We start from the raw sequence: 24,655 nt of genomic DNA, 5'->3' as shown, positions 1-24,655 counted from the left end.
CATGATGACTTGCACTTAAATCCCAGCACTCAGAAGTCTAGGCAGGAAGATCGTGAGCCCAAAGCCAGCCTGGGCTACACAGTAAGGCTAGGTAGGAAGATCATGAACCCAAGGCCAGCCTGGACTACACAGTGAGTTTCAGGACAGTCTGAACTAGAGAGCAAGAGCACATCTTAGAAGATTAAAAAAATAAATAAATATGGATCCATAAATATACAAGTAACCCAAACTATGCTAGTGCCATGCTGCCAAGAGCTTCGGGAGGATTGGATAATGAGCTTCTGAATGCAGCGTCTTCTGCAGGGCTAGTGCAGGAACAAACTGGGTGTTACCAACCATTACAAGATGAGCATGAGAGATTCAGAAAACTAGAGCTTATGAAGCAATCACATTTGCTGATAAAACATCCTAGTTAAGAACATTGTCACAATTAAGACACCGGGTTATCTGAAGCCATATAAACCTGTCGGGCCAGCACTCTCACCAGATACCCATTTATCGTCACACGGTCCTGTTCTACTCGAGGCTCCAGAACGCCAGCCACTTTCTCCTTTCCTCTTACTCCTTTCCACTAAATCTGAAGTTCCCAGAAATCCTCAAGTGGAAATGAGAACAAAAACACACTTCCCCAGATCAGCAGGGATGGCCATATGTAGATTTAAAATTTGGCAAAAGCTCAATTTTTCATTAAAGCATTCCCTTTAGCATTTCAACATATGATAAACACTTTTTTCAGATACTTAAACTTAATGACACCAAAAAACATGTTTCCCTATGTTTTATAACGTCACCCAACAACACTTCTACTTTCACTCTCGTTCACTACTATAAACTTACTGGGTCATCTTTGCTATCAACAAATATTATGACTGTTACAGCACTTGCTTATGCATTTTCTTCCCCCTTTTTTTGAATTTTCACATTATTTATTTGCCTGTGTGTACACGTGGATGTGGAAGCCAAAGGTCGACATCGGCGTCGTCCTCAGTCACTGCCCACTTTATGTTTGGCGGGCCGGCCAACCCCAAGGAGCACGGAGACTGCAAGCACACACCACTGAATCCAGGAAAAATGTGAGCTCTATTGGTTTGGGTTTGGTTTTGGTTTTTGAGACAGGGTTTCTCTGTGTAACAGCCCTGGCTGTCCTGGAATTCACTTGGTAGACCAGGCTGGCCTCAAACTCACAGAGATCCACCTGGCTCTGCCTCCTGAGTGCTGGGATTAAAGGCATGCGCCACCACCGCCTAGCAAAATGTGATCTCTTAAAATCAAACTCAGTCCTCCTGCTTGTGCAGCAAGCACTTAATAAACTGAATCATTTCCCCAACCACTCAACTTTTTCTTAAAAATTTAGAGGGAATTTGGAAAGGGAAACTGCCCTACATAATATCAAGTGATTCACTCCCTGTATATATTCTTTTAGCATTCTTAGGAAGAGAACAGATCTGGAGAGGTCAGACCAGCTCTCCAAAAGGACAAAAACATTTCTCCAGCTTTATAAAGACAGTACAGACATAGTTTGCTTAAACTAAGTGTGTGTTTATTAGTAGCCAAGAGCTTTGGGAAAGTCTGGGTATATTCTAAAGCAGAAACTAAATCCATGAGTTCACAGCTTAAGAACATGAAAAGAAAGGATCAGGAAGCCTGAACAATAACCACTTCTCAGTGAGGACGCCAATGGTTACACATGACAAGCAAGAGCCCAGAGGTACGGTTACAACTTCAGAATGAGTCTACGGTTTAGGAAGTCAGCTACATAGAGGACCTTAAGTGTTTTCTATCATTTCTAACATCAGAACATGCAACTGTCTAACTGAAGGACACTTACAAGAGCTTGCTGATGAATGGGTCACCAGCACTTGGTATTATAAAAGAGTTTCCCCAAAAAAGGACTAAGGAAATGGCAGAGTGCACTCATGGACAAGCTGGCTCAGGATTCTCCCTGGAAAAGGGAACATCAAGGTACAACCACAGCACGGCAATCAGACGTCATGATCCAAGGTGACACAACCCATTTCCAAGGCTAACAGAGCTGTAAACTTTCAAAAGCCAAATCTATTACAGTGGCAGTAATTCTAAAGAACGCTTCATGCTATCATGGGCATGCAAGGAGAGAACAACTAATCATGACACACACATAGGTCCTTCTCTTCTGATAAGCTCCCTATCAGGGAGACAACAAAGGTGTCTCCACCCCATGAGGGAGATACCATGAGATCTTTTTGAGTCATTTTTCGCTGTGGATTTGAGTCATGAGACAAAAACTACCAAGTCAGACACATCAAGAGTCTAATGAACTTGGACCACCAGTGTGAAACAATCAGCTCCAACCTAGGAATCAAGCCAGGTGCTTCTGAGCAGGAGTGGTACCTGCATCTAAGCAGAAGTCCACACCCTGTCTAAAGAAGACACTAAAGAACCCAAGTGGGGGACAACCGACACCACCGTAGAATAAAAACTGTTAAATTTACAGCATCTGTTTGAACACTTGGCTGGGGTGGGATCCCTAACATAGTGCCTCCAGTTCAAAAGTGAGTGGGAATCAAACAGGAAGTAACTAACATGCACTGAGGGAAGCAGCCTGTGGATCAGCATCCCTAAACTCAGCACCAAGCACAGAGTAACACAAGTGTGAGACCCACCACTCTACGCAGAACATGCCAGGCCACATCATCCTGGGGAGAGGATGACGGGCAGAACACGTGAGAAGCCTGTAAGAGAACTAAGCAAAACGGTCAAACATGAGCAGGGATACCAGCGCAGTCGTGACGTCAGCATGCTAACTCAACACGGGAGTGGGAGTATGCAGAGCCCCTCATCTATTACTACAGCTTTAGAATTGACACGAGCCACCCAATCCTTGTGCTTTAATGAACAAGCATCATGCCTGAAAAGGTTAGCAAAGCCCTTGACTAGCAATGGGTCAGGTGAAGGTTAGAGAGAAAACTCACTAGTCCTCAAATCCTCACGCCCACCACTAAACGCCTACTCAGCAGGATGAAGTCATGTAGCTAGAGAAACCGTCATACAAACACAAACACTCAGACAAGTAACTCGGGCAGTTTCTTCAACAAGGATAAGAGGAATTTTCACATGGATAAGCATGCTACCTCCTGGACGTCTTCTGGATTTCTTCGCGAAACAACCTAAAACCAAACAGACAGAAATAGCTCGTTATCAAATAAGATTTCACAGCCCTGTAATTACTTTCAATATTGTTTGCACAAAATTCCATCTGTGCAAAAGAAAATGAATGCTATATCACTTACTAAAAACTCAATCAATGTGGTAATTTCACTCTGCGATATTAAAACCTCAGGAGAAAAGCAGAGAACATTTAGTCCATGTGCATCCCATTTGTGAGAGAACACCTCAGCTGCAGTCACTGCACACTAGAATTCCAGCAGGCTAGCTATCACCTCTCAGACCCCAGACAAACTCAAGCATAAGGGACAGCTGCACTTGGGCCCGTGGACACTGACCTCTCCACATTGTCCCTTTGTGGTGCAAGGGACTGGGGACTGAGCCCAGCCTCGTGCAAACAGGTGAGTACTACTTGTGAGCTATCACCTCAGACTCTGTGTATTATTTCTTACAATTGTGTATGAATGCAGTTAGCCTCAACACTTCAACATAAGGAGACCCCAGTGTTCAAACACATTCAATATCTGTGAGGAGTGATCACTGGACACCTAACAGTGAAAAAGGAAACAAAATTAACAAAAATGTAAATACAAGGGTAAGCCTTCTTTTAGTAACCCGTGATGAGGGGCGAGGCCAGGACGTAGCAAAGGTGTCTGCTTGGTGAATGTGAGGCCCTCGCTTCACTCCCCAGCAACAGGAAAGCACAGCTACACTCTGAGCAAAAAGAAAGACAACCAACTCTTTCAGGCTTCTCTGATTACAGAGGTTAAAAAGCCCGAAATACTGACAAAACTTCAGTAAGGAAAAAGAAATAGCATTGTAGGAAGGGAAAATCTCCTATGAATTTTAGATTATAGATCATCTATTTACTTAAATACAACATTAGTGAACTTGGGGCTACAATGGTGTGTTTTGAAGAGAGAAACACACACGAGCACGTTAAAATGGTTGTTTGTGGGTAGAGAAAGAAACGGTTTTTAATAATCAGTGACAACATATCAAAAACTGGAAATGAAGATCAACTTATTACACCAGGCATGGTGGCACATTCAGGAGGCAGTGGCAGAGGCAGGAGGATCTCTGTGAGTTCAGGACTAGCTTAGTCGGCATGAGGTCAAGTTCCATGCAAGCCAAGGCTACATAGTAAAACCCAATATTTAAAAAATAAATAAATAAATAAATAAATAAATAAATAAATAAATAAGGCATCACTTGTGACTTAAGTGTGGTGGTATTGTGTTCCCCAAAATATTGTGCACCCTAATAAACTTATCTGGGGTCAGAGAACAGAACAGCCACTAGATATAGAGGCCAGAAAATGGTGGCACTCACACCTTTAATCCTAGCATTCCAGAGGCAGAAATCCATCTGGATCTCTGTGAGTTCAAAGCCACACTGGAAACAGCCAAGCGTAGTAACAAGAGTCTTTAATCCCAAGGAGTGATGGCAGAAAGGTATTTAAGGTGTGAGGACCAGAAACTAGGTGTTTAAGCTTTTAGGCTTTTGAGCAGCAGTTCAGCTGAGATCCATTCTGGATGAGGACTCAGAAGCTTCCAGTCTGAGGAAACAGGATCAGCTGAGGAATTAGTGAGGTGAGGTAGCTGTGGGTTGTTCTGCTTCTCTGATCTTTCAGCGTTCACACCAATACCTGGCTCCAGGTTTGTTTTTATTAAAAAGACCTTCTAAGATTCATGCTACACTTAAGTCCAAAAGAAAAACAAAAATATTGGACTTAAAGTTAAGCCTTAGTTCAAATTACCCATCTTGATCTCTTATATAAATTGGGTAGAGAGTCCAGCGGAGCTCTGTGAGTTCAAGGCCAGCCTGGTTTAAAAAGCAGGATCCAAGACAGGCTCCGAAACTACACAGAGAAACCCTGTCTCGAAAAAACAGAACTTCAAAGGGAAGAAGCGTCTATTTTCCAACTTATTTCCACGTCTCAGAGAACACAGTGTGAGAAGCAGCAGGCGGGGCAGTACTTTGTCCTGGACCCTTCCAGTGAAACTGGCCCTCACTGGACACAGTGGCAGCCTAGAAACCTCCAGGAACAGGGTCGAGTCTGTCAGTCTTCATAACAGAAGCATCTCATGGCTGTTACAGAAACACAGGAAGTCAAAGCTGAGGGACTCGGACAGCCAAGCGAAGGTCTCCACCCTTTCAGTTACAAAAGACACTACGCTTCACGCTTCACCCTCCAAATATTCCCAAATGAAAGGAGAAATGTATGTAGACAGAATTCAGAAAATTAAACCAGAGCTATCTGTGGGGCCCGGGGATGTGGCTCTGAACGAGCACTTGCCTGGCATGCAGGGTCCTGAGGCGTGCACAGGGGAGAAGAGAGCTAATTGTGGAGCATTGGCAGTCTCGTTCCCCACAGCTTAGCCAAGCTCAGAGAGGTCAGAGCAAGTGCACAGGGCCACACGTCCTGACTCTCCTTCCTCCTCTGGGCTTCTGCTTCCCTTCTGTGCTCCTCCTCCCGCTCCACACGTGAACACTGAGCAGCAGGCCAGGACCCTGCTTTCAGCCTCCTCTTCACCGTTAGTGGGCTGGCTAGACCTGTGCTGACTCAGCTCAAGGCACTCTGCCAAGGAGGGAAACCATCTGACTGTGTATTCGCACAGCATTTTGTACTAATGATTTATTTCATTCCTTCCACATTCTTTAAGTGATGCTAGAGTGGGTTACTGTGCACTCACCTCTTCAGACAACAAAAGCTCATGTCAGTCACCTTCAGACTTGGAGTTAGAACCGTGATTGATCTGCTCTGTGGTACTTTCAGCAATAACTAAGATCTCTCCTTTCTACAAGGCCCTGCCACCATTAGGTTTCATTATTACATTTATTCATCCAGCACACCCTAGTGCCCACTGTGCTGCCGCGCACTGGGGACAAGGGACCACACACTGGGGACAAGGGAGCACACACTGGGGACAAGGGAGCACACACGGGCCACACACTGGGGACAAGGGAGCACACACTGGGGACAAGGGAGCACACACTGGGGACAAGGGAGCACACACTGGGGACAAGGGAGCACACACTGGGACAAGGGAGCACACACTGGGGACAAGGGAGCACACACTGGGACAAGGGAGCACACACCAGGGACAAGGGAGCACACACTGGGGACAAGGGAGCACACACGGTCTGTCTCCTATGCTACTTGCATAAAAATGCTGTCACTGCCCAGATCCACAGCCAAGTTCAATCCCTGCCATCTGAGCAAGGGGCTCTGTACCTACATTACCCTCCTGTACCCTGGAGCTGGAGAGCTCAGTGGATAGTATTTACAACCACTCTGAACTCCAGCACCAGGAGCAAGGCCTCCAAGGACACTCACACACATGTGACATACACTCACATAGACAGACAGACAGACAGACACACACACACACACACACACACACACAAATAATAAAGTATTTTCAAAGGAGAAAGTAAACAAACACAAAGACTAGAATAACATAAATCGAGTCCAAATGTCTACTGCTAACAACACTTGATTTTATTATTATCTTGCATGCATGTGTGTGTGTGTGTGATGGGGTGCATGCATGTGTGTGTGACAGAGTGCATGTATGTGTGTGACAGGGTACATGTGTGTGATGTGACGGGTGCATGTCTGTGTGATGGAGTGTAGGTGTGTGAGATGGGTACATGTATATGTGTGATGGGGTGCGTGTATGTGATGGCTGCATGTGTGTATGACAGGGTGCATGTGTGTGATGTGACGGGTGCATGTCTGTGTGATGGAGTGTAGGTGTGTGAGATGGGTACATGTATATGTGTGATGGGGTGCGTGTATGTGATGGCTGCATGTGTGTGTGACAGGGTGCATGTGTGTGTGTCAGGGAGGTCAAAGGACAACTGTGGTCAGTTCTCTCCTTCCACTTCTATGTGGGTTCTAGAGATGGAGCTCAGGCTGTCATGCTTACATCATCTGGTGACAAGCACCCTCACCCACTGAGCCACCCTACCCACCCTAGCAATGCTTTCTGCATCATTCTCATCAGTCACTGGAAATCTGAGCAAAGTGTTTAACCACACCCAACATGAATAAAATTAATCCCTCAAACCCAAACTTTTGGAACTTTTAAACGAATATTAGCAATTACAAGTAATAACACTAAAATAAAAACACTGCAAATTCACTAGATTGCCAAGTGCTTAGCGGTGTTTTTCTGAGTGAAGTTACACAGTCAGAAGGTTCAGCCACCAAGTCCCGCTAAACCTGGATGAGGAGGTTACTCCTCTAAAGGTCACGGTATCCGCTGCAGCATCCGATACAGGGGTCCAGGGACGCCAGGCATTCTTTCCAAGAGTCTCTAAGTGTTAAGAATTTTGTCAACAAATCATCCTGAGACATACTCTCTTACAATGCTGCATTAGCACCACATGGACCAGCGGTGCTCACTAACATCCGCTTCAAAGGAAGAACTTAAGAGTTTCCATTTTCCTTTATGTACGAAAGAGTCCTTAGTCACCCTTGTACATCTCTAAAGGGATGCCATACTATGTGGTGTCTCCCAGAGTCACCTGACAGCTCAACTCTTTTAAAAATAATTTATTCATCTTTATTTCATGTGTTTTCATGTTTTGCCTGCATGTATGTCTGTGTGAAGGAGTCAGATCCCCTGAAACTGGAGTTACAAGCAGTTATGAGCTGCCGTGTGTTATGAGCTGCCATGTACATGCTGGGAACTGAACCCAGGTCCTCTGAAAGAGCAGCCATGCTCTTAACCACTGAGCCATCTCTGCAGCCCCTGACAATTCAACTTTTATGTTTAGGTTGTTGGTTCGTTATGATCACCATCACTAATATAACACCTAAAATCTGGAACACAGTGGGACGCTGCCTATGTTTGTAGTTCAGGTGACTCAGTTCATTCCAGCAGTCACCTGAGTTTAAGAAAGCAAAGTCTACAGTGAGGTTAACCACCTCTATTGCACAGAAAATGAAATGCTTTGCTTTGTCACAACAGTGGCACCTGGATGTGCCCCAAGAACAGAGCAGGACAGGACCCCACCTTTCCAGAACACAACTGAGTAGTCCAGACACCCTAAATTTTTCATTCCCAAAGAAAAATAAGTCAGCAAGAAAGAAGGAGATGCACTTTAGCACAGCAGGGAGACGGAGCAGGAAGGAGCTCTGAACTAAAAACAAAGGGGTTGAACAGTGTGGCTCCAGTCCTGGCCATAAACCTGTTAGAGTTGGGTTTAGCGTGGGGTTGTGTTTTCTGTCGCTTTAATACTAAATCAAAGAATGGGCTGCCAGAGCACAACTCCCCATCATCCATCACCTGGCAGCCTGAGGAACTCCCCTAGACTTCTAGGGACCTTAACCCAGGACACCAGGATGTGTAGCTTTGGTGCAGAAAGAACTTCACAATTAGTTAGTTTATGAGGCAGAGCTGGAGTTTATCAGGGACATTTTAATATAAACTTTAAGCATAATGGTTAAGAGAAACACTCAGAAGGACACCCAGAAGTACCATGTGGGCTTCTCAAAGAGTCACAGAAAGTGAGGGTGTGGCCTCTCAAGGAAACTCGCAGCTCCTTGTTTTTTACTACAGCCATCCAGGGATTTGGGTGAGATTTGAAGTTACTATCTTTACAGGGTTGCCAAGATACCGAAATGAGCTTGCTAGGTGGTCCTGTCTAGCCAGAAAAGATTACAGCTAATAAGTAAAATTGTAGCTCATAGGGACACAAAGGGTAGGCTATCTCCATCTCCACAGTAAACTAAGATAATGGTTACATTTGAGATTCTTGGGCAAATTTCCAGGTCAAGGAATGAGGCTCTGTCCATGGTTATACACAATCAGGCCTTAAGCCTGGATCACTGTTAGATGGAATTTAACTCTGTGCTGTTAACTGTGCTTCTTGGCTGGCCAGAGACTTCAATCCGACTCAGGCATAAGGTAGTCTCCCGCCTTCCCGTATCTCTACAGTGTCCCTGTCTTTCTACCCTGCTTCATGACCTCCATGTGTATCCTGAGACAATGGCCACATTCTGCAGTGTACCCTACCTCAGGCCACAACGATCAACAGATCACAACACCAGTCAGTTTCCAAAATTACACAGCATGCTAACCCATTTTCCCTACTTCTTAATAAATACTATAACATTCCTTAAAAGTGAAGTCAAAAGTACTTTTTTTTTTTGGGGGGGGGGGTTGAGACAGGGTTTCTCTGTGTAGTTTTGGTGCCTGTCCTGGATCTCACTCTGTAGACCAGGCTGGCCTTGAACTCACTGAGATCCGCCTGCCTCTGCCTCTCGAGTGCTGGAATTAAAGGCGTGCACCACCACCGCCCAGCGATAAAAGTACTTTCATGGACTGAATATGTAGCTTGGACATTGAATGCTTGGCTTGGTATGAAGTGTCTCCCGTAAACTCCTATGTTTGAGCACTGGGTCCCCAGGTGGTGTGGTTTTGGAAGTTGTGGAACCTTAGGAGTTGAAGCAAGCTGATAGAAGCAGGGCAACAGGGCCAGGCCTTTCAAGATTATGCTTGTGTCTGGTTCCAGGCTAGTTGGTTCCTGTCTACAAAGCTGCAAAGGAACTCTACCACATGTTTACACCACACAGAGCAGCCCCTGCCACAGCTTCCCTCCTCCAGCAGTGAGCCACAGCTTCCCTCCTCCAGCAGTGAGCCACAGCTTCCCTCCTCCAGCAGTGAGCCACAGCTTCCCTCTTCCTGCAGTGAGCCACAGCAACAGCTTCCCTCCTGCAGTGAGCCACAGCTTCCCTCTTCCTGCAGTGAGCCACAGCTTCCCTCCTCCAACAGTGAGCCACAGCTTCCCTCCTCCTGCAGTGAGCCACAGCTTCCCTCCTCCAGAAGTGAGCCACAGCTTCCCTCCTCCTGCAGTGAGCCACAGCTTCCCTCCTCCTGCAGTGAGCCACAGCTTCCCTCCTCCTGCAGTGAGCCACAGCTTCCCTCCTGCAGTGAGCCACAGCTTCCCTCCTCCAGCAGTGAGCCACAGCTTCCCTCCTCCAGCAGTGAGCCACAGCTTCCCTCCTACAGTGAGCCACAGCTTCCCTCCTCCTGCAGTGAGCCACAGCCACAGCTTCCCTCCTCCAGCAGTGAGCCACAGCTTCCCTCCTCCAGCAGTGAGCCACAGCTTCCCTCCTGCAGTGAGCCACAGCTTCCCTCCTCCAGCAGTGAGCCACAGCTTCCCTCCTCCAGCAGTGAGCCACAGCTTCCCTCCTCCAGCAGTGAGCCACAGCTTCCCTCCTCCAGCAGTGAGCCACAGCCACAGCTTCCCTCCTACAGTGAGCCACAGTTTCCCTCCTCCAGCAGTGAGCCACAGCTTCCCTCCTGCAGTGAGCCACAGCTTCCCTCCTCCTGCAGTGAGCCACAGCTTCCCTCCTCCAGCAGTGAGCCACAGCTTCCCTCCTCCTGCAGTGAGCCACAGCTTCCCTCCTCCTGCAGTGAGCCACAGCTTCCCTCCTCCAGAAGTGAGCCACAGCTTCCCTCCTCCTGCAGTGAGCCACAGCCACAGCTTCCCTCCTCCAGCAGTGAGCCACAGCTTCCCTCCTCCTGCAGTGAGCCACAGCTTCCCTCCTGCAGTGAGCCACAGCTTCCCTCCTCCAGCAGTGAGCCACAGCCACAGCTTCCCTCCTCCTGCAGTGAGCCACAGCTTCCCTCCTGCAGTGAGCCACAGCTTCCTCCTCCTGCAGTGAGCCACAGCTTCCCTCCTGCAGTGAGCCACAGCAACAGCTTCCCTCCTGCAGTGAGCCACAGCTTCCTCCTCCTGCAGTGAGCCACAGCTTCCCTCCTGCAGTGAGCCACAGCTTCCCTCCTCCTGCAGTGAGCCACAGCCACAGCTTCCCTCCTGCAGTGAGCCACAGCTTCCCTCCTCCTGCAGTGAGCCACAGCAAGCTTTCTCCCCCAGGCTGTTCTCTTAGCTATTTCACCCCAACAGTAAGAGAGACAGTAACACACCCAGCGTGTGTGAGGAGTGGAGGTATGGTAAAGCCTCACCATCACGTGTACACACCACAAACATGTACATGTGCATGCACACTGTTCCAGCTAATCATCATCCTCTCAGATTTGTATAAAGGAGTTCCCTTTTCTTGAATAAATAGCTACTAGAAAATAAAACTACAAAAAGTATTCAGCTCTCATTACTATATTTCCTAAGCCATCAGAAACCAGTCACAGAAGAACGTTCAACTTCAGTTTTAAGAAGCTAACTGCATGTGGGGGGGCCGGGGGGGAGAGGAGAGACAGGAAACAGGATTTACTGATGGTTAAGACTAAAGGAGAGGCAACACAGTGTAAGACCTCTTGAGCAGAGGGCCTATCACGGGTGCTCAGGAATGAGGCTTGGATGTATACGATCCCACAGCAGTCTGAAATGAGAAAATCCATGGCCCTGAGCTCTCCAAGGCATCAGTATTAAACTGAGTAATATCCCACTTCTTTGAGGTAGAGGTCATCCAACAGCCAGGAAATGAGACCTTGACCCTGTAAGATCTCAGTCATGTGTCCTCTGCTTTGCAGCTTGATGCAGGTGGACACAATGATTTGACCAACATGAACCTTGGGACTTTCCAAAGGCACCTCCACATAACGCCTAAAGCCTAGACCAGGAAGAGCTCCATGTGAAACACAAATGTCCCTTGGAAGGGCCTGACCCAGACAAGCAAGAGGCTAGCTGCATCTACTGCTAAGGTCACTGCTGTTGGCAGACACTGCACAGAAGGCCCGATGGGCACCAGGCAACCCACTGTACCCAAGCCCTCTCACGGCTACTCCACCATCAGGACCCAGCTAAGAAGGTAAATAACAAAGTACTGTGCTTCAATACAGCATGAAATGCAAAGTAAAGATAATAAAATATATCAGAGAGGGCCGGGCCCGTTTTACCTTTCACAGACACAAATCTGTAAGAGTGCTGAAGAGATGGCAGGCTACACAAAAGGAATTCTGTGTGACACTGAACAGGACTCCCTGCGGTCACCCAGTACACCAAAAGGCACGTTCATCAATATAACACATGCAACCTTGGCTTTCAGACATTAACTTTCAGGAAACCCATAATTTCATACGGATACATTGCCATCTTTAAATTGCATCTCACACACACAAAACCATGACTCTGGCAGGATGATTAAGCACGTCAAAGCATTCAGCTCATATATATAATTGTCTTCTTACCAAATTCAACCTCCAATTCACCGTAGCACCTGCATCTCCCTCCCTGCAGAGATGCAGGTGTCACAGGCTGGCAAGAAGATGCGCGCCAGCTATCACCTGCCAACAAGGTAGTCTGGCCCCCAGAGACAGCACCTGCACAAACCATCATCAGACATTTACATTGCCTAGTTCTCTGACGCCAATGAGCTCCCAGACAAGACAGACAAGTCAATGGGACAAATTCTGGGCATTCCACTTTCTAATGAGTTTTCATGAAAGGTGAAAGCACAATGGGCTGAATGTCTGTGTCCCCCCAAAACTCCCATGCTGACACTTCCCTCTGATCGCAATGTCTGGATATAAGGCCTTTGGGAAATAATTAGGGACTAGTATCCTCACAAGAAGAATATAAATGAGCCCTCAATCATAAAATACAAGAAGAAGGCAGACATCTGCAACCTAAGAATCAGGCACTCTCCAGATAGTGAACGGCTACACCTTGACCACGGGCTATCCAGCGTCCAGAACTATGATAAAAAAAAAAAAAAAAAAAAAGTCTGCTGCTTACGCCACATAGCCAATAGTATCTTGTTATTGGTGAACACAAATTGACTAAGACAGGAATTGAAGGCTGTTGAGGTGGCTCAGTAGATTAAAGGTGATTGCTGCCAAACTTGACAACCTAAGTTCAAATCCTGGAACTCACTTGGAAGAAGGAGAGAACCAACTCCTGTAAGTTGCCTTCTGACCTCCATGTTATCACACACAAATAAATAAATGTAACAGCAGACAAGAATAGCAGTTTTCTACATTATTAAAGACCCCAGCTATCAAGAGCCTGGCAGAAACACTTGAATGGTAGACACTCAAATGCTGCCCAAGTTGTTGTTTTCCTCTTAGCAAACTTACAGTTACAGCACAAACTACAGCAAACTATTTCCCAGCCAAGGTTCAAAGAAAATCAAAATTCAGGGGCTGGGGAGATGGCTCAGCAGTTAAGAGCAGTGGCTTCTCTTCCAGGGGACCCAGCCAGGTTCAATTCCCAGCACCCAACGGCAGTTCACAACTGTCTGCAACTCCAGTTCTGGGGATCCAACACCCTCACACAGACATGCAAGCAAAACACCAATGTACATTTTTAAAAAAGAAAGAAAGGAAAAGAAAGGTTCTGAACGTTTAGAGAATCTGCAGTTTAAAACAAATGTGAGTATCTGAGATGTCAATAAACAAATTTATATTTTTTAAATCCATTTACTAAAATGTTGGCATATGAGAGTTTTAGGTTAAACAGTGTAACAGTCGAAAGGAAGGGTAGAATAAACCCAGACCCTGGAAAGAACAGAAAAATCTGAGCCATGAGTTTTCCAATATTTAAGTGCCCATCACTCACAACAGACAGGAAAGCCCATGCAGGACATGAACAGTATCTAATGAAATGTTTCATATGGGCATCAGCAGCACAGTACAGTGCTTGTCACCAGCCTAACTTCATCCAAATGCAAAGTCCACTCCCTGCTTACTAGTGATCCTGAATAAGTAACTTCTCTAAGCCTCAACTCCCCATCAGAAATGAGAAAAAACAACAGTACTCACTCACTGGGCAACTTTTTGTTTGTTTATATCAAATGCTTAATTCACAGTAAGCACCATCTAAGTATCTGCTATCATCATTCAATAAATGTTAGCTACATGAAATGAGGATAGATGTAGGCTCAGCCTGAAATTCCAAATTATGTGAAAAACTGAAAACCTCGGCAGGCTATGGTGATGCACACCTTTAATCCCAGCATTTAGGAGGCAGAGGCATGCACATCTCTGTGAATTAGAGACCAGCCTGATCCGCAGAGCAAGTTCCAGGACAGCCAGGGCTACAACAGTGAAACCCTGTCTTGAAAAAAAACAAAAACAAAAACAAAAACAAAGAGAGAGAGACTGAGACTGAAACCCTCAAAGACTGCTCGGATTGAAGAGTTAAACAAATGGGGAATTGACATGTTTATGTCGACATGCTCCACAAGACTCCTTATTTTTAACTCATCAATTCTAAGATAAGCAGTCACACAGTGGGCATGCTCAGAACCAGCCAAGCAGTTCTTCAGATGCAATCCTATATAAGCCTAACCTTGGGTCAAAAAAGGTTCCAACCACTGTGCATGACTGCTCTGGAAACGTCTGTAATTCTTACATTCTAGTAAAATACTTCTGGTTACTCTAAAAACAAAAACTAAAAAGAAGTAATAGGGAACCTGTTGGTTTGCCTGTAAATTACCATTTATTGCAAGCCTGCTAGGTTCCAGAAAATTAAAAATACATGGGCTGGAGAGATGGCTCAGAGGTTAAGAGCATTGACTGTTCTTCCAGAGGTCTTGAGTTCAATTCCCAGCAACCACATGGTGGCTCACAACCATCTGTAATGAGATCTGGTGCCCTCTTCTGTGTACATAATAAATAAATAAATTTTTTTTTTTAAAAAATAGAAAGAAAAAGAAAAGTACTACATAGACTTAAAAGAGTTTCTTTGTTTCCCAAAATGTAATGATTCTAATTCTACTCCTGACATCAAAAATATATTAACTGTTCCTCAAAGCTCAATCAGGAGCAGGAAATATGCAGAAGGTTCTCCTAACTTTCATCTTGGGGAGTTCTCGGGGGAGCACCATTTACCTGATTAGGTCTCCTGAGGAAAAATGTTTTTCTTCTTAAGTTCCAAAAAGCAATGAACATTTTACTTGATTTATAATGTTAGGCCTAATTATTTTTAAAATGCACCTCCATGTAGATCCTTAATTTAAAAAATAAAATATGAAGGCTGTGGGGCCACCGGGATGGCTCAGTGGATAAGCCTGACAAGCCAGGATCAATCTCCAGAGCCCAAATAGTGACAGGAGGCAAGCTATTCCCACAAGCTATTCTCTGACCTCCGCATGCATGCCAGTGGCCCACACTCACACAGACACATGCACACACACAGAGAAATAATGTTAAAAACAAAACAAAAACCTCAGGCTGTGGGCACAGCTCAGTGGCACAGGCTCTCACTTCTGTGAGAGTCCAGGTTTGATCCCCAGCTCTGACAACAACCACAAAAACAGGAGAAAAAAAAACCACTAACATTGTAAAAACCACAATCTGTAACACAAGCAGTAAATGGGGACAACAAGCACTTAGAGAGAAGAAAGTCAGTGTCAATAATCTTCAAGTTCAGTGACGATGGCAACAGGCATACACAGCAAGTGCATGAGGGCACGTCTTGAGCTACATCACCTAATTTATATTGGAATATTTTACGTATGCCTGCACGCCATGAGGGGGCACCAGATCTCATTACAGATGTCTGTGAGCTACCATGTGGTTGCTAGGAATTGAACTCAAGACCTCTGGAAGAGAGGCTAATGCCCTTAACCACTGAGCCATCTCTCCAGCCCCTATACTGGGATATTTTAAATCTGCATTTGATCAACCTTCCTTTGTGAAAAGTAATAATACGATTATCATACTCAGGGCTTTCGGTTAAGCTTCACAGACAGCAACACTCCCAGGCCTTTATAGGCTCCATCTTTCTTCCACATCCAACATCCTCTCCTTTCTTGACTCCTCCCATCTTCCCGCCACAAAAATCTGTCTTCTGAATTCCCACAGCCCTTTCCTGTGGTGTCTGTGGCACTAAACACTTTCCTATACACTGTATCTAAGCACAATAAACTCCATTCCGCCCATAAATCGAGAAGGGAAGCCCGAGCACTCCCTTGCATACCTTATGGAGCCAAGTACCTGGAACTACACACGCACAACAAATGGTGCCTAGAATAAAGAGGAAGGCATTCTGAGCTGGAGAGTGACTCAGTGGTTAAGAGCACTCACTGTTTCTGCAGAGGACCCAGGGTCAGGTCCCAGCACTCACATGGTGGCTTCCTATGGTCTGTAACTCCAGTTCCAGGAGACTGATTACTTCTTCTGGACTCTGCCTGCACCAAGCACACTTGTAGTACACGTACCTACGTGCAGGCAAAACACTCACACACATAAAACAAAAATACATAAATCTTGAAAAGAAAAGAGAAGAGGAAAACTTCCATCTGGGGGCCACTGCAGCAAGTGGTTCCTTCCGCTGAAGTGAAACCTCCTCTCTGTCTAGTAAGAGGCAAAAGTCTGTGTGCAGATGGGTGCGACCTTGGTGCTAACAGTGAGGACTTTCAGTACACTGCTGTCTTGTCTATTGAACAGTTCTGATCCCATAAGCTTTGTAGAAAGGAAACCACAGATCTCAATGACTAAAAAGGCCTCAAGAATGGTGTAAGAAGAACCCCTTCATCCTCTTATAGTCTCACACCCCACCCATACAACAATCTGACCTACAAGGAGAGAAGGCAAACTTCTCCCTATTCTTCACGAAGTTGCTCTTCTTGCTATCTTAAACAAAGTTGCTCAACCCAGCATCTTACATCTGTCTGACTCTGCAACATTTCCAAATGCCATCAACCACTTGCATGTCCCAAGCTTGGTGTACCCCAATCTATTCTCTCAGGTTTCTCGGGGCCTGCTTCCTGCGTGCTTTCTAAATAGATACTGTGCTAGTATTACTCCTTCGCCCATACCTGTCTTCTTCAAAACTGAGTCCATTCCTGACACTGTGTTCATCTTGGAGTGAGGCAGAAATGGTTCCAAAGACCAAAGCTGCTACTGCTTTGCAACAGAAACTTTAGCAAACTTCTAAACTTCCTTCAATCTGTTTCCTCATCGTGAAGTAGAAAACTAAACTGGGGGATGGGTTAAAACAAAAAGTCCCTAGCACACACACAAGCACTACACACACAAGCACTACACACACAAGCACTACACACACAAGCACTACACACACAAGCACTACACACACAAGCACTACACACACAAGCACTACACACACAAGCACTACACACACAAGCACTACACACACAAGCACTACACACACAAGCACTACACACACAAGCACTACACACACAAGCACTACACACACAAGCACTACACACACAAGCACTACACATTCATGTTATCATTACTCTCACCTTCCTCTTGGGAAAATGAGTAGTTTTTAAAATTCAAGCTGAGTAACAAAAATTTAAGAGAAACAGTGCTAAATTTGGAACAATGAACTCATGTAAACAGCCTCGAGAAAAAAATTTAACATTTATTTACTTGCAGGGGACATGGGGAGGGGGGACACCTTTGGCTGGAAGAGGAGAATCTGCAGGAGTGAGTTCTCTCCTTCCATCACATAGGTCCCAGGAACTGAACACAGGTCCTCAGGCTTGACAGCAAGCACCTTTATCTACTGAGCCATCTGGCCAGCCCAGCCTGCCCTCAAGTCAACTCAGGTAAGATCACTTAAGTACACATGCATCTGAAAAGGCTCAGAAGGACTCAGAACCAAAGGCCAGAGGTCCAAGACAGGCAAACTAACAGTGAGACCTTTGCCAACAGCCTACCTGCCTCACAGCAAACCGCCCATTTAAAGAGAAGTTAAAAGGAGACAGCTCTTCAGTTACATAAGCCAGACAACGCACCCACTAACATTTTTAAGTCTGTGTTTTCCCTCGGGATCATGCCAGCCCATTTCTGCAAATTTCATTCTAAGAGAAAAGTCCAAATGGGACAGAGACTAGGTCATCCATTTAAAGTCATCCACCAGTATTCCACCCCAGAATGGCTAGTGGAGCCTGCCACCCCATATCTGCAACCACCCTAGTCTGTCTACCTAGAGTCCATTCTCCTGCCTGGGGTCCCCATCATGTCCATCCCGGGGTCCTAACTCCTGCCAAGAGTTCCCAGCATCTCCATCCTGGAGTCCATTCTCCTGCCTGGGGTCCCCATCATCTCCATCCTGGGGAGTCCCCATCATCTCCATCCTGGAGATCTGACTCCTGCCAAGAGTTCCCAGCATCTCAATCCTGGAGTCCGGTTTCCTGCCGGGAGTCTCCATCCCCTCCATCATGGAGTCCAGTCTCCTGCCGGGGGTCCCTACAACCTCCACCCTTGAGTCTCTTCTCATGCCTGGAGTCCCTGTCTCCTGCCTGGGGTCCCCAGCATCTCCATCCCGGGGTCCCGTCTCTGCCTGTAGTTTCTGTCTAACACCTAGGGTCTCTTGTCTGAGTCTCCATCCCCAAGAGTCCTACCTACCACTAGCCGCACCCAGCCGCAGTCGGGAGCCGGTGCCCCGCCCCGGTGTCCCTATCCAGGCACTCACCCGGGCGGTAACCTTATAGACCGTGTAGCCCCTGGGGTGTCGCTGGGGCTCGGTGACAGTGTAGAAGCGGGCCAGGTCGGCACTGTGACCCCAAGGAGAGGTCATCCTCCCTCCGCCCCTGACTCCGCCAGCTGGGGACCATCGGGATTCCCCAGCCACAGCGGACCCCGAGCAGCACACAGCACCGCGACGAGGGGGCGGTGGCTCCTGGGGCCTGCCGCGGGGATCTGCTTCCGGATCACCACACACACTTCCGGACCAGCCTCGTCAGCGATCGGGAAAGGAGAGGCGCCACACTGGATTCTCTCCGAGCTGTGTCCTCGGGTACCCTATGAGCACCGGTCCCAGTCGCTGTGGACACCCGAGGCGTGACTACTAAGTCTCCCTGTGCACTAGCTCCGACGTAGTCTAGAATCTGCGAGCTGGTGAGAGGTCTGCGCCTCCCGCCCTGTGCTCAAGCTCCTGTAGAGTCCTGGGGATGGAAGCAGGAACGCCCAAGCCAAGCATCTCCTTTCCTTCCCTACTCAGGTTGCCTGCACGGTACCCACAGCGACATCTCAGCGCTCTCCCAGATACATTCCATTTTTCTTGAGATGAAGCCTCTCGCCTGCAGCCTGCTTGCCATTACCACGGCTGCATGCACAGCAAACAACCACACATTGAGGTTCACCCCTGTAACCCGCGCTCCCAGGAGGCCTCCTGCGGGTTTGAGGCTAACTTGAGTAAAATAGTGAGGTTTCGGGTCAGCCTGAGCTACATGGGGAGAACCTCTCTAAAAACAGACAAAACCCACTCGGCCACCGGATTCAGGATAGGCTGCTATACATCTAGGTTGGCTGGTTGGCTGGTTGGTTGGTTGGTTGGTTGGTTGGTTTTTCGAGACAGGGTTTCACTGTGTAGCCCTGGCTGTCCTGGAATTTGCTCTGTGGACCAGGCTGGCCTCTAACTCAGAGATCCAGCTACCTCGGCCTCCTGAGTGCTGGGATTAAAAGCATTCACCACCACCTCCAGGCTTAAAGTTTTTGTTTGGTTGGGTTGTTTTGTTTTGCTTTGTTTTTAACTTTCCTAGATTCTTAAATGCGCATCTATTGGGTGGTTCATGGAGGGAGGCAAAGTCACTCCAAAGAGTCTCCAGTTCCAAAATGTTCGTTGCAAGGCTTTGTCATTCTCAGATCAGTATCTCTTGCTTCCCTGCGCCTAACTCTTAGAATACACAATTGGAAGAAAGAGAGAGTAAGAGACACACACACACACACACACACACACACACACACACACACACATAAAGAGGGAGGAGGGAGAGAGAGAGCAAGCACTAGAGACAGAAGTTCAGTGGTTAGGAGCACTGGTTGCTCCAGAGGACTGAGTGAGGTTCCATTCCCAGCATCCATGTGGCAGCTCACAACTGCCTGTAACTCCAGTTCCGAGGGATCCAGTATTCTTCTCTGGCTTCCTCCGGTGCACAGGCAGTGTACACACCTAAGTGCAGGCAAAATACCTATACACATAAAAACCTTTTTTACAAAGAGAAAAAGGAGAGTGACTTTACCACTAATTCTTCATCTTCTCACATCTCCATTCCAGCCTGACAGTCTTGCTGAATACTTGCTTCCCTTGTGGGCTGAATCTTACCCTCATGACAGAAGGAAAACATTGTTCCAGTAGTATGTCCACTCTATGTTTAATCTCCCACTACGAGGCTCTACTGGGCCTATATAGTCTTCTTTTTTTTTTTTTTAAGATTTATTCCTTTTATATATGTGAGTGTTTTACCTGCTTACATGTATGTGCACCACATGCACACCTGGTACCCACAGAGATCAGAGAGAGCATCGCCTCCGATCCCCTGGAAGTGGAGTTAGGGATGGTTGTGAACCACCATGTAAGTTCTGGAAACCAAACCCAGGTCCCCTGCAAGAGCACCAAGTGTTCTTAACTGCTGCGTTCTCTCTCCTGCTCAAACCTATACCTTCTTAAAAACTGCCTTTCGCTTATTCATTAACCCTGAATTCGCTACCTACTATGTGCCAGATGTTAATTAAGCATGGGAATTACAAAGATCATCCCTCTCTATGTAGTATGTAACAAAATATATCGTGATGAGTATCATGACAGATACATAGCATGAAATCATACAGATACATAGCTTATGAATCCAGAATGGTTCCCTAAGGCTTTCTGTTCAAGGGACACTGGCTGCCATGGAAAGGCGGATGACAGTCCAGAAAGAAGGAGCAGAGGGATCCCCTTGCCTTTCCCCCTTCAGTTGCATGAATGTTGCATCATCTTTCCCTTGCTCCTGGTCAGCCTAGCCTCAGGACTAGGTAGATACTTCAAAAATGCTCCAAATAAACTTTCTAATAACCCCATCATACCCAGGACTTTCAGCTTTAGGCATTTCTGGCTGATCTTACATTTTCATTGCTCTTACCTAGTATGAGTTCACTTTGCCTTTATTTTACTCATTTCTCAGGATTTTTGCCTCTGGTCTTTTGTCAGCTCTGGTGGACTCACAAATCTGTGTCTCCATTCCCATCTCTCTGCTGTGTCTTAGACCCTGTCTACATCCAGTTGACACTGAAAGCATGGCCGATCAAAGTCGGAGCTGTTCCTTCACACCCTGTTCCTGTTTCCCTGGCTAGTTTTACTCTCTGTGTTATTATGTTATTCAGCTATTGGGAATCATCCTTAGAGATTGCCTTCCTCACTGTCTCCAAGTGTTTGATTTACCAAATGCTACTAGTCAAAATAGACCAGAAAAAGGAATGCCGGGACTCAGGAAGTGGCTCGGCTGTTGAGAGCTCTCGCTGCTCTTATAGAGGACCTAGGTTTGGTTTCCAGCACCCACATGGTGGCTCACTACCATGTGTGTAATTCCAGTTCCAGGGACTCTGAGGCCATCTTCTGACCTCCTTAGACACTGAGAACTCATGCGGGCAAAACACCTACACATAAAAATAAATCTTTTTTTTTTTAAGAAAAAGAAAAGATAGCATTGAAAACACCACTGAGGGGACTCCGTAAGAATGGTTTTGTTCCCTTTCGTGTCCACCCTTTGGATGATTTTGTTATTTTAGGCAGTGCTAGGGCTCAAAGGCAGGCATCTCCGCTTGCTAAGCATATGCTCTGTGCCTGACAGCCCAAGAAAAGCATCAGGAATAAGGAAGGATCAAGTTTACTGATAAAGAGTCTAATCCATTAAGAAGACAGACTAATTCTAAATGGATTAGTACCTAATAACAAGCCTTTAAAGTGTATGAAGCAAAAACATTGAAACTAAAATCAATTCTACAATTATATCTGAGATTTAAAAACCTATGTCAATAATTTGTATTATATATGTGTGTGTGTACCTGTGTGTCTGTCTCTCTCCCTGTGCCATGTGTCTGTCCCCCCCCCCCCCCCCCCATGTGTGTTGGTTCTCTCCTTCCACCATGTGGGTTCCAGGGATTGAACATAAGACAACCAAGCTTGCCAGCAACCATTACCTATTGGACCATCTCACCCAACCAATAACTTTTTCTTTCTTTTTTTTTTTTTTCCTCGAGCTGAGGATCGAACCCAGGGCCTTGCCCTTGATAGGCAAATGCTCTACTACTGAGCTAAATCCCTAACCCTAAATGTTTTTCCAGCATTTGGGATCTGAGGCAGGCAGATTTCTATGTATTCAAGGCCAGCCTGGTCTACAAAGCAAGTTCCAGGACAGCCAGAGCTGTTACATAGAGAAATCCATCTTAAAAAACCAAAAAAGAAAAAAAAAAAAAAATCAGGAAATTAGCCAGCATAGTGGTACATACCTTTAATCCCAGCACTTAGGAGGTAGAGACAGGTGGGTCTCTATGAATGCAAGACCAACCTAGTCTCCACAATGAGCTTCAGGTGAGCCAAGGCTACATAGAGACCTTATCTAAAAGATAATAATAATAATAATAAATAATGAGGAGGAGTAGAAGAAGAAGGAGGAGAAAAAGAAATTGAATTTTGAACAGGTCCTTCAATTGCAGCTTCCTGTCCATCAGCTCGTCAGCTCGTCAGCTTGAGTGCCTGTCTCCTCACTGGCGGCTTTTTCAGAACTTCCACCTGCACCATGAAACACTATGAGTTTTCTCAACTCAAACCTAGGCTTTAGCATTTTTACTTACCTAAGGAAGACATTGTGAAGAGGTACATGACTATATGAGAGATCCACCTACCGCTGTCTCCTAGACCTTTTGATACCAGAGTGATCAGCAAGAAAGGAGCTAGGGGCCTTCAAGCGACAGCAACGCAAGATGGCAGCCACCACAGGCTCGGGAGTAAAAGTCCCTCGAAATTTCCGACTGTTGGAAGAGCTGGAAGAAGGCCAGAAAGGAGTAGGTGACGGCACAGTTAGCTGGGGTCTAGAGGACAATGAAGACATGACACTTACAAGATGGACAGGGATGATAATTGGGCCTCCAAGAACAATTTATGAAAACCGAATATACAGCCTTAAAATAGAATGTAGGCCTAAATACCCAGAAGCACCCCCATCTGTAAGATTTGTAACAAAAGTCAATATGAGTGGTGTGAGCAGTTCAAATGAGGTGGTGGACCCAAGGGCCACGGCAGTGCTGGCCAAGCGGCAGAATTCCCACAGCATCAAAGTCATCCTGCAGGAGCTTCGGCGCTTGATGATGTCAAAAGAGAACATGAAGCTACCACAGCCACCAGAAGGACAGTGTTACAGCAATTAGTCACCAAGGCCCCATTCTCCCCTCCCCAGTCCACTCTAAGTCTTCATTTTCCACAGTAGTGAATTTTCTAGATTCATCTTGTAGACCTCAAAGTACTGGAGAGAAAGCTCCACTGAGACTCCATCTGGAACACTGCTCTGATACTAATTTCTTGTCCATTTGAAATACATAGGCTGTGCTGTGTAACATCTTCTGGTGAGTGTAACCGCTGGCTGCCTAGTTGAACTTCTGGGATCAAGAAGGTGTGTTGAAATCGGTTTCCTTTGGGAGCAGTGGGCACAGCTAACGTAACTGTGAACAGAAACGTCACACAATCACCTGCTGCTGACACATGGCCTGGGTCTGCCTTTGCCCACCCCGCCCTCCTGCCACAGCTGTGTGGTGGCCCTTAGAATAGATGGGAAGGCTTCAGGTAGCAGCTGTGGGACCACTGCTGGGCTTGGGGGTGTTTGGCCGCACCCCTGCTTTCTTAAGTCTTAAGTGATGCCCCATCCAAGCCATCATCCCCCCCAATCCTCCACTCCCACCCTTGGCCAAAGCTTAGATTGTAACCCTCCCCTTCCTCAGAAATTGGCTGTGGGTGAGGAATTCAGGGCTTCCCGTCTCCCCACCTTTATCAAGGGGTGCTGCTTTCCACTCCTCCTCAATTCCCTTGTTGCCCATCACCACCCAACACCTGCTGTGGCCAGAAGCCATCAGATGAGGTTGGAAGAGCCTGGCCTCCCTCACTTAGCTCTGGACCACACGTTCACTTGCTACCAGCCCGGGAATGGGGTGCCAGGTCCTCAGCCTTGCTGCCACCATCAGCTGATGCACTTTGAGCTCAGGTCTCAAGGTGAACAGAGCAGTCACGGGGCCACAAACCTGCCAGTGCTCAGGGGCCTTGGTGGTGACGCCTAGAGACAGGCCATGTAGAGAGGCCGAGCGCACAGGTTTCTGAGTCGGTTCCTTTTCTCATAATTGCTTTGCTTTTACACACTGAAGAGGTTTGGACAGGGCTCCCTGGCCATCCATCAGGTCTATGTGGAGCCCGACAGCTGAACAGAGTCCCTGACCCTGCAGACTCAGGTTTCAGTATTTGCTGCTTCTCAGACCCTCGGCCAGGACCTGGAGGAGCTCTGTGTCATGAGATTTTAGATCAGTGGGCCTGGCCTCCTGGCTCATCGCCATGTTCCCCACTCTGTTCAGGACCACTAAATGTTGAAATGTGGATGCATACCGAAATAAAGGCAATTTGTTGTGTTGCAAAGGGTAAAAAAAAAAAAAAAAAGAAAGAAAGAAAAGAAAAGAAAAGAAAGGAGCTAGGAAGAAAGTGGTTGATCCATTTTTAAAGAGAGATTGGTATGATGTGAAAGTTCCAGCAATGCTCAATATTAGAAACATTAGAAAATATTAGTCACAAGGACTCAAGAGTCATGTGTTTGAAGTGA

At 46.6% G+C, this 24,655-nt stretch overlaps 2 protein-coding genes across 5 annotated transcripts in view; one reads left to right on the top strand and one right to left on the bottom strand.

The window, feature by feature from the left end:
* Rps6kc1 (ribosomal protein S6 kinase C1) overlaps nt 1–18,726 on the bottom strand; it is a 160,692-nt gene extending 141,966 nt beyond the window's left edge. For 3 of the 4 annotated variants that reach the window (XM_036202277.1, XM_036202279.1, XM_036202280.1), the window contains exons 1-2: nt 18,511–18,726; nt 3,111–3,146 (exon numbers count right to left, since the gene is read on the bottom strand). In XM_036202277.1, the coding sequence (XP_036058170.1) occupies nt 3,111–3,146; nt 18,511–18,615 (141 nt within the window). In that variant the 5' untranslated portion in view covers nt 18,616–18,726. The remainder of the gene's footprint in view (nt 1–3,110; nt 3,147–18,510) is intronic. The other variant, XM_036202278.1, reaches the window with a different exon arrangement.
* Nucleotides 18,727–22,772: 4,046 nt separating this feature from the next.
* LOC118593297 (ubiquitin-conjugating enzyme E2 variant 1-like) lies at nt 22,773–23,248 on the top strand. The gene is made up of 2 exons (XM_036202663.1): nt 22,773–22,951; nt 23,078–23,248. The coding sequence occupies exons 1-2, from the start codon at nt 22,782–22,784 to the stop codon at nt 23,223–23,225; spliced, it is 318 nt and encodes a 105-aa protein (XP_036058556.1). The 5' UTR covers nt 22,773–22,781; the 3' UTR covers nt 23,226–23,248.
* Nucleotides 23,249–24,655: the final 1,407 nt, after the last annotated feature.

Source organism: Onychomys torridus, chromosome 11, assembly GCF_903995425.1.
Source record: "Onychomys torridus chromosome 11, mOncTor1.1, whole genome shotgun sequence".
Lineage (NCBI taxonomy): Eukaryota > Metazoa > Chordata > Mammalia > Rodentia > Cricetidae > Onychomys > Onychomys torridus.
This window is presented reverse-complemented; position numbering and strand designations above follow the sequence as displayed.